The 9,946-nt window shown below is 36.3% G+C and overlaps 1 protein-coding gene across 4 annotated transcripts in view; it reads left to right on the top strand.

Moving 5' to 3' along the window:
- PAIP1 (poly(A) binding protein interacting protein 1) overlaps window positions 1–9,589 on the top strand; it is a 25,670-nt gene extending 16,081 nt beyond the window's left edge. For all 4 annotated transcript variants that reach the window (XM_009324522.1, XM_009324515.1, XM_009324508.1 and 1 more), the window contains 7 exons: window positions 1,017–1,128; window positions 2,380–2,505; window positions 4,529–4,635; window positions 6,080–6,197; window positions 6,332–6,386; window positions 6,998–7,091; window positions 9,235–9,589. In XM_009324522.1, the coding sequence (XP_009322797.1) occupies window positions 1,017–1,128; window positions 2,380–2,505; window positions 4,529–4,635; window positions 6,080–6,197; window positions 6,332–6,386; window positions 6,998–7,091; window positions 9,235–9,328 (706 nt within the window). In that variant the 3' untranslated portion in view covers window positions 9,329–9,589. The remainder of the gene's footprint in view (window positions 1–1,016; window positions 1,129–2,379; window positions 2,506–4,528; window positions 4,636–6,079; window positions 6,198–6,331; window positions 6,387–6,997; window positions 7,092–9,234) is intronic.
- The last annotated feature ends 357 nt before the right edge of the window (window positions 9,590–9,946 follow it).

Here is a 9,946-nt window from a genome sequence, read left to right as displayed (position 1 = left end):
CCCGAAGCCTTCTCTTCTCTAGGCTGAACAACCCCAACTCTCTCAGCCTTTCTTCAGAGGAGAGGTGTTCCAGCCCCCGATCATCTTCGTGGCCCTCCTCTGGACCCGCTCCAACTGGTCCATGTCTTTCCTGTGCTGAGGACTCCAGAGCTGGACGCAGTACTCCAGGTGGGGTCTCACCAGAGCGGAGTAGAGGGGCAGAATCACCTCCCTCAACCTGCTGGCCACTGTTCTTTTGATACAGCCCAGGATGCAATTGGCTTTCTGGGCTGCTAGCGCTCATTGCCAGCTCATATTCAGTTTTTCATTCACCAATACCCCCAAGTCCTTCTCGGCAGGGCTGCTTTCAATCCACTCATCACCCAGCCTATATCCATCTTTGGGATTGCCCCGACCCAGGTGCAGGACCTTTGCACTTGGCCTTATTGAATTTCATGAGGTTCGCATGGGCCCACCTCTCTAGCCTGTCAAGGTCCCCCTGGATGGCATCCCTTCCCTCTAGAGTGTCAACCACACCACTCAGCTTGGTGTCATGAATTATGCATCACTGTCACTTAAAATGGTGAGATAAAGAATTTATCGAGTAAGCATAAAGGCATGTAAGACAACGTGGGCAGCACCCTGAAAGGGGGAAAATGTCTTTCAGAGTATATCTACTTTATTTCTGTGGACATTTGGTTGCCTGTGTTAAACTTCCTGGGCCCATATTCTAATACATAAACTGTACAACATGTAAAAATTAAGACAGTTACAATTTCATTTATTTCATTTTGCTGTCTCAGATATCTCAGTGCTTGAAAACATAATCATGTAATCATACGTATTCATCTAAAAGGACACAAATCCACGGTGTCTTTGTGAAGTCCTCTCCTTTCCTTCACAAATCATACTTCCCAGCATTCAGCATTTAATAATTTTAATGCGGTTCATAAGTTCTTAGCATTCTGTTAAGTAAGTAGCATGTTATGTATGTTGGGATGTCTACAGCTGGTATGATTTCGTTTTAATATGTACAGGTGTCGGACAGAGTATGAAAACAGAGATGAAGCTACCAAAGGAGATGAGACTACTCGAAAACAATTTCATGCCTTTGTGCTGTTCTTAGCTGAACTTTACCTTAACCTAGAGGTAAGAAAGTTGCATGTCAGGTGGTTCTTCATTCATTTTTTGTTGTGTTTAGGTAAACACTGAAATGAAATATAATGTGAGGTGTTTTTCTAAAGGGAGAGTGGAATAAAATAAATGAACTTTAGAACAATTTCACTATAATGCGTGTCCCAGAAACAGATAAACAAAAAAGGAAAAGATTGTTAGAAGAAGTGTATAAAGATTAAAAAAAAAAAAAGTGTAAGAATTCATTAAAAAGAACCAACCATAAACCACTTCTGGAATGAAGCTTTAGGTATATTCTTTTGACTGACAAAACCCCCAGATGACTACACTTACCACCACAGAAAATGGTACAACCTAGCAGAAGCAGATCAGGATCAATAACCCATGTAATACAGTATTCAGCCACCGATGGGAGCTGCTATCAAACCCTTAAGGAAGATGTGGAAATCCTCAAAATAAGCAGTTAAAAATGCAGACCTTTAAAGGTACTCTGAAGGTTGAGTCCTTGGCTTATGCATAAAGCACGAAATCTTGTATTTAGATCGTTTTTTGTACCTGTGATATGTACAAAAAGGTGTATGTACACATAAAACTTCTTTGATTCTTATACCTGTGAGTTCAGTAAGTTCACTAACTGCTGTAGTGTACTTAAATATATTTTTGACCGGATTATTTCAATGGTTTGATTTGAGCAGACACTATAAAAATGTTCTGCTGGCATGAGGAAAGAAAATAATTCTCTGACTCTTCCATTTCCGTTCATAAGTGGGCCTTGACATCTGCTTTTCACTTGCTAGAAGTAAAAAGGAAGATTTGCAAACAGTTTGGGGGAGGGGGAGTTGTTCAGTTCTGTGGAGTTTACAATTTATTTTTAAACCATTTTCTATAATTTTTTAAATACATAAAGAGTGCCTTCTAGAAGTAAGCCACTACAGCTCTAGAGAATATACAATGTAGTATGGGAAAGAGCATGGGGTTCTGGGAATTTGGGATTTTGTGGACCATTTGCCAGGCATTTGGTAGCTTTTCTTAGCAATTTTTTAGCAAAGAAACGAAATGCTAGACATGCATTGTTACGTAGATGTCAGAATTGTAAGGATATTAGTCAGTGTTCTAAAATACAGTATTTGGCATGATTTTCCAACGAAAGAGCTCAACTATGTTGATCATAAACCAAATCATACAGCATTCAAGAGAGAAAATGTTGATTAAATTAATTTCTAAAACTTATGTCTTTTAAATGTTTTTTTAATATATATTTTGCAGATTAAAGGAACAAAGGGACAGGTAATGCGAGCAGAAATTCTTCAAGAAGGCCTTCGGGAACTACTAAATGCGCTCTTCTCTAATCCTGTGGACAGTAATTTGATATGTGCAGTGAAACTACTGAAGGTGAGACAGTATTTTTTAAAAGAAAAAAAATACCAAGTTTTTGTTAATACTTTTTTTTAATACTCCTACCTTTGGGGAGTAGTGGGGAAAACTGCAAATGAGGAAGTGTTTATAGGGTTTTATGCATTACATCATTAGCAGAGCAAGCTGTACTTTTTTTTTTTCCCATAGTACCATTATGAAATTGAGCCAACAAAAAAAAGTAACATACTGCTCTGAAAGTAAACCGCGAGGCCATCTGTGTACATACAAGAGCAACAGAACTGAAGCCAAGGCACAAAGGAGTAAGCAGTCCCTTCAGGTCTCCTTTTGCCGCTTCTGGTGCGGGAGAAAACTAACCAGCTTGAATGAATTGTGGGGTTTTGGGTATGTTCTCTGTTCTGAAGGATGCTCAGCAGTTAGGGTCTACCGCTTTTTGCAGCAAAAGGTTCTTGATATCAGTTATTTCATACTGTATTGTATGTATTTCTACAGTAGTAATGATGCAGACATTTCTCTTTCATGATGAAAACAAACCTCTTTGCTCTTAAGTTTTACTTTTTCTTAAAAAACTTGTTACCCTCCATGCAGGGAGGAGCTTTTATCTTCACTAGCTGTGGTTATACTCACAGTTGGGAAAACACAGTTTATTTTAGGAATGAAGGTGAAAAACTAAACAGTATTTTTCTGGAGTTTTGTTTCTGGTTTTTTTGTGGCTGGTTGGTTTGTGTTTCCTCATTCTTCCCCATTCCTTCCACTCCACTATTTTTCAGACTCTTCTATCTTGAATTCCAATTCTGGCAGCTTCTTTTGATATGGTGAATAGGGAAGAGAGGTTTTACATCTTCCAATTTAAACCCTTCATTTGAAGTTTGGATGTTGAAGCAGGTTGCAAGTGTGAGGTTGTGTTCAATGAGCACATTCACTGCTGTGGTCAGTCCTTATGTTGGCAGTGATTCCCTGAGGCAAGGCCCACTGAAGGACCTTTCAAAAAGACAGTACACAAATCAGGAAGCTTTCCAGTGCTGCTGGTTTTTATAATCATGCTCCAAAGAAGATGGAGGTCTCACTATTTCTGTGGTTGTTCTTGGAATATTTATTTGGCTTCACAGCATCCATTCTAAAATAAAAGACAGTGATCTAAATTATTTTATGACACATTGCTATATCTAAAAAGGTGTTACAGAACAGAGATTTTTATTTTTTAATGCAAGTGTTTTCTGATGTCTTATAGTATCTACAAATGTTGGAGTATATCTGTAGCTAGGTTGGGCTGTCTTGTGAAAACTTGGTTTCATTACCAAAGCAATAAATTATTCCTTTGTATCATCAGGTGCCATTCCAAGCATTTTGGATCATGTAATATTTATGCTGAGTAGATCAGGAATTGCTGTTAACTTTGATTATAGTGGCAAACTACTTTTTTCTGATTTAACTCCCACTGTGCAACTCCTGCTCATCCACAGGAGTTCTAGACTGCTGCTAAAGCTCTCGGCAGCAGCTTCAGCCTCACAGATTTTAGGTATTAAAATTCAGGCTGGCTTGGTCAGATAATTCTTGGCTCCTCTAATATATACCCAGATTAAATTCTCGGGCATGTCTGATGCTAGCTAAGTTGACTGAAGTGTTTCTAAAGTTTATTAAACTATTTGTTATTCTCAGGTAAGCTGGTGGCATCATCTGCAAAAATAAGGTCTCCTTTTTTATAGCATGTACTTAATCAAGTAAGATCTGACAAATGTCACTGAAGAGTTGTTTCAAAATCATATTTCAAGACTGAAAGGAGAGAAGTGGCTGTGAACTTCTAGGTAACATAAACATTGGACATAGAGCTACCATACTGTCTGTAGTCTAAAATAAACTATTTACAAGGTCTGTTAATCTATTTAGCAAAAAGATGTAGGCAATTGAAGCTTCAGCCCTCAGGTGGTCACACAACGCATCTAAATGTTATGAATTGTTACAGAATCTCTTCTGTTGACAGTTTATTAAGGTTTTGTAGTTTTCTTTAAAAAGAAATAAAATAGTAATCCCTTGTCTTTAGTTGACAGGCTCAGTTTTAGAAGATGCCTGGAAAGAAAAAGGAAAAAATGATATGGAGGAAATGATTCAGAGAATTGAAAATGTTGTGTTGGATGCAAACTGTAGCAGGTGAGAAGATAAATTTATGTGCAGTGTTTTGTTTTTATATTAAACAGAACACCTTAAAAATCTTCAAGAATAATGAACATGTCCAAAACATTATCTTAAAAACTTTTATTGATTAAAAGTAAGGTGATACTTGGGTCACTTCCCATGTAGAAAAAAAAAAAAAAAACAACTATTTTTCAATTGAGGGGGTTTGGGGAGTTTGGTTTTGGTTGGGGTTTTTTTTTTTCATTTTTGTATTTATCTTTTAATAGAGATGCATGTTCCACTCTAATGGTTTTGTTTTGTTTGTTTTTAACCTCTTAGGTCTTTAAATCTTCCATAAGTGCTTTAGGCTCTAAGAGCAAGTATATATACAAAGAGACGATAATGGCGATATCTCATAGTTTATACTTTTAAATCTGAATTTAACAGTATTAAATATATGCAAACAGTATTAAATATGTAACGGTATTAAATATATACAAATCACCATAAATGTAAAGGCAAAATGGAATATGCTTTGGTTTGGGAGTTTGGTTTTTTTTTTTTCTGGAGAGCATACCTTTTTGGCAGGGTCTTACTGCAGTCTGGAAAAAAAGTCGTCGGCTAATGTATTCTGCTTCTCAATTTGCAATCAACTGCATGCATGAGGTTATCTGATTTTGCTGTACTTCATCCTCGGTTTCTTGCAAACTCACTAAAAACCTATAGAGGGTTCAGACATTGTGACCTGATCTCTTGCCATATGGAGGGTGGCCAACAGGTAGCTCATAGCATCTGTGGGTTGTAATTGAGCTGCCTCCAGGCAAGGTGAGGAAAATTTTCCCTCAGGAACCAGAGAAAATCGATAGCACAAGCTGAGGCTTCAAAGACACAGAAGCACAAACTCACTTTAATAGAGAAAACAACTGAAGATTTTATTTATTCCTTAATGAGACTATTGTCCATGGACTTGCTTAAAAGAAGAAAGCAATTTCTCTTATTTCAGGGATGAAATGGGGGGTGGTATCTAATGTATTAGAGACATGACTTCTCACTGTTGACTGCAAAATTTTGGTGTGATTAAGAGGGCTAAAGTTAGGAGCATAAATGAGATGATTAAAATACAATTTGAAGATCATCCCCCTGTTTTTCCCAGTACTATCCTTTTATCAGAAAAGGATTTGTTCCTCAGCGTGTGCTGCAGGTTTGGTATCTTGATAAAAACTAGAGCAATTTCTGTTTCATATGGGCTCCTTACTTAACCACAGAGGAAGTGGAGAGGGTGAGTATCTCATAATTGATACACAAAGCATCTAGACTTCCAGGGAAAAAAAAAAATTATCTGCAGACTGGACCAAATTTTGTCCTTTTTAGTTAAATCCCACCCCCCCAAGCTCTATCTAGTATTTGCAAGATAAGAGAAGCCCAATTTCTTGCTTAGCACAAAACATTCTAACTTTTGCAGTGCTTATCTTTATTTCAGAGATGTGAAACATATGCTTCTGAAACTAGTAGAACTGCGATCAAGTAACTGGGGTAGAGTTCATGGAACTTCTCTACATACAGAAGCTACCCCTGAAAATGACCCAAACTATTTTATGGTAAGAATGTACGGACACTTCAGTTCCTTAATTTAACGTAAATTTAATTTGATTCATAGACAATCACATTGCTGAAAAATACAAACAGTTGTCTCTCTGAATGCATATAACTTTCTGTATAACTTTATTCTTAGAATGAGCCAACTTTTTACACTTCTGATGGTGTTCCTTTCACTGCAGCAGATCCAGGTATGTTCACAAGCTTAGTATACCTGTCTTCTCAATCTTTAAAAAGTTGTAAGTTTATGTCCTGTTGAAGTACATAATAAGTTGTTCTTGAAACATCTGAAACTTGTACAGCTTAAAAGACAAAATTATGTCTGAATTCCTGGCTTTGTGTAACACATGCCTTATTCTGCATTAAAAGAAGGTAAATGTTTGAAATGGAGAATATGTATTTGAGTTCATATAGTTTAGAAGAATTTGTGCTGTAGTCCTCACCACTTGGTCTCTCCAGGAAGCCAGAAATCTTCAAGTCTTCTTTTGTTGGTCTGTTGTTAGTAGAAAAAGGATTTGTTTCTTCCTTGGTTTCTTTGTTTTCTGTAATCCGAGCACAACATGGCATGACATCATTTGAGGTAAAGACATCTGTGACTGCCTTCAGAGTTCTCTGGGAAGATAGGTATTATTGTTAGAGGTCAATTGATGTCCTGAGAAAACACTGTAGCAGGATTTTTTTCTATAATATGTTTCGTGCCATTTATGGTTTCATTAAATAGGCTATTTTCAAACTGTATAGATGTATGTTAATTTAGAGGACTAGTCTTCTATATTACTCAGTCTCATTTTTACTTTGCCAGATTACCAAGAAAAATACCAAGAGCTGCTTGAAAGAGAGGATTTGTTTCCAGATTATGAAGAAAATGGAACAGATCTATCAGGACCTGGAGATCCGTATGTTTTCTTTTTGAGTGATAAGGGGTTTTTTTTTAATACTAGTTATTTTTACTGCAGACTTAGGAATCCAATTTTGACAAAAATGAAACTAAATAATATAATTATTATTTAGCTCTACAGTGGAAGTTATGTACTTGTTTGGGTCTGAGTTGGTTTGTAATAATGCAAGTTTGAAACAAATTTTGTATTTATCCAACTGAGTAGGGTAATTAAATTTCAGATATTTATGCAGATGTACAAACATACTCTATTCTGCATTTAAAAAAAAACAAATTTGAAAGCAGAATGAAGCACCAGACCTTCAAATGTTGGTAGTGAGGCAACCTGAATTCATTTGACTGATATGTATACACATCCCAGCTAGAGATGATTACAAAATTTTCAGTCTTTCAGGGGGAGGAGGAGGTTGTTAAGTTTCTCTCCTCAGGCTAAGTAGTATTCCCTCAATTAAATGGCTATTCAGTACTCCTGTAGAACAAGACAAGCAACCTAATGGCAAAGGAGGAAGCAATAGATGGGAATATAGTCTGACTTTCTGATACCGGTTTATAAGAATTTAATAGGAAACCAGTAAAAGAAATATGGTCTAAAATAAATTGCACCTGGTTGAAGGAGGACTTTGAGATCATGATTTGATACCTAAGAACATTTTCAGTGTTGTGTTTATGTGTGGTAAGAGTGCTGGCCTGGATCAGTATTTTTGTTAGTAAATTAGAAAACTTTTAGATCGTGCCTAGCTGAGGGGAGTGGCAAAACTTTGGAAGATAAATTAGAGGTGTCATCAGAAATCAACAAGCTCATACTGAGGGGAAAAAAAGACCCATGTGAACCTCTGTGCGTAGAACAACAAATTAAATGCAAAATGGAGACAGACAGCAGTTAAACACTGCAAATCCGAAAAGTGACATGTGGAAGACTGTGAATCAACCTTCATACAAGGTGACTGTGGAACCTTCTTTGTTGAAGGCTTAAGAAAAGCTTAGACAAATGTGTGCTGATCCTCTGTCAGCTATTTCTCATGACTGACATCAGGGAGAAGGGTTCTGTGTTGAGTCCCTTCTCAAGTCTACACTTCTACAAGAAAGAAGGAACAAATAAATATGTAGACTGCTTCTTCAATGCACAATGCTGAAGAAAAAATACTTTCCTGGTATGTTTCTGTGGCACTTTCTGTGGTTTTGTGTGAAATATACCATTTATGGCCTCTCTGCAGATGAGATTCCCTTGTTTGGAACTAAGGCACAGAAGATAATAAACTGAGCACCTGAAATTAACACGCACTTTTTGACAGTCAATAGCTGCTGACTTTTTTTAAGGCTGCTTAGCATTATATATACTATAATGTTCAAGCTACAACTCCATTGTCCTAGTTTATGGTGATGGACACTCCAGTTGGACCTAGAGAAAAGAAGGAACACTCAATTTACTTCCTAATAACTGTGGGGAGAAAGAAAGCTGAAGTGATGGGCATCACTTCCCAGCTTTATTTTGAAACTCACTGCTAGTCTCCGCTCTGTGCAATACTTATAATTAACGGGATCCAGTCTTGTCTGTGACCTAAGACAGATCTTTTCCGAAAGACTGGTTACCGTATAATGGAAGGTAATATAATGCAGATGCAATAGGGAGGTGAATTAAGGTTGCCTTCTTTCATATATCAACAAATGGGAATGCAGGCTTTCTAGATAAATACATTCTTTGACTAGTGTGCAACCAAGACAGTTGATGCAGTATTTGAACTAGGATGTTGACCAACCAAAAATTAGGCTAATATGATGCTAATTATGTTTCTTGCAAATAGATCAGTACAGATGCATTATTAAATTTTGGGAAGCTTGGATTGCATTATTGCATTTTCTGTCATCTTGGGAACTATTTCTGTCTTCTAAACTGTGGACAGCATAAGATGATCTAAAATGGTGACAAACACTGTAGCTATTTGTACATATCTATGCTGCTTAGAGGTTTCTGTTTATTTGTTTTAATAGTATCCATGATCTTTTTCATCTTCATCCCCTGTAAGAAAATGTCATAGTTAACTGCTATTTATAAAGTTCTGTTTTATTCTTGACATCTACATAAATGTTTCTGAAAATCTGTACATAAACTTAACATCTTTGGCGATTCTTTTTTTTTTTAGGTATTTTGATGACGTTGATGACGAGATGGATCCAGAAATTGAAGAAGCATATGAAAAATTCTGTATAGAATCAGAACATAAGAGAAAACAGTGAGATGTTACACATTAATGTTAGTTTATTAAGCCAGTTTAGGTATGGTTAGAATACAGGGGGACACAAAACATTTGTACCAAAAGAAGGAACTTGAGTTTCTCCAAGTACTAAAGTTATACAACTTCCATTTTGTTTTACAGAATCTGCCAAAAATTATAAACTTATGCCCTGTAACTTAAAATGTTGTGTATATATCATAGTTTATTTTATGTACAGGTATATGAACAATGTTTTGGCTGCAATAAAAATGATTTAAAAATTATTCATAATTGAAATTAAAGTTTAATGGGAACTGTCCTATAAAATTTCCCTTGAGGGAGAAAGGGGGAGAATAACTTGATCGACATTTAATTGTTTGCTTGCTTGTTTTGGTATATATTGGGATTTACTCATCCTTTTTTACCACATACAAGATACCTGGTATTTAATTTTTTTTTTTTTTTTTTTTTTTTAAGGGGGGTTTATTTCAAAAAAAATTTTTTTTTTTTTTTTTTTTTTTCTGTAGATCACGGTCATGAGAAGTGGTTTGTGAAGGTATTGTCTTGTGTGGGGTTTTTTGTTTTGTTTATTTCCTCCTTCTTCTTCTTCCAAAACCCATATGGGTGAGGTCTGGACTTT

The sequence above is a fragment of the Pygoscelis adeliae genome, unplaced genomic scaffold, assembly GCF_000699105.1.
Source record: "Pygoscelis adeliae isolate BGI_AS28 unplaced genomic scaffold, ASM69910v1 Scaffold320, whole genome shotgun sequence".
NCBI classification, from domain to species: domain Eukaryota; kingdom Metazoa; phylum Chordata; class Aves; order Sphenisciformes; family Spheniscidae; genus Pygoscelis; species Pygoscelis adeliae.
This window is presented reverse-complemented; position numbering and strand designations above follow the sequence as displayed.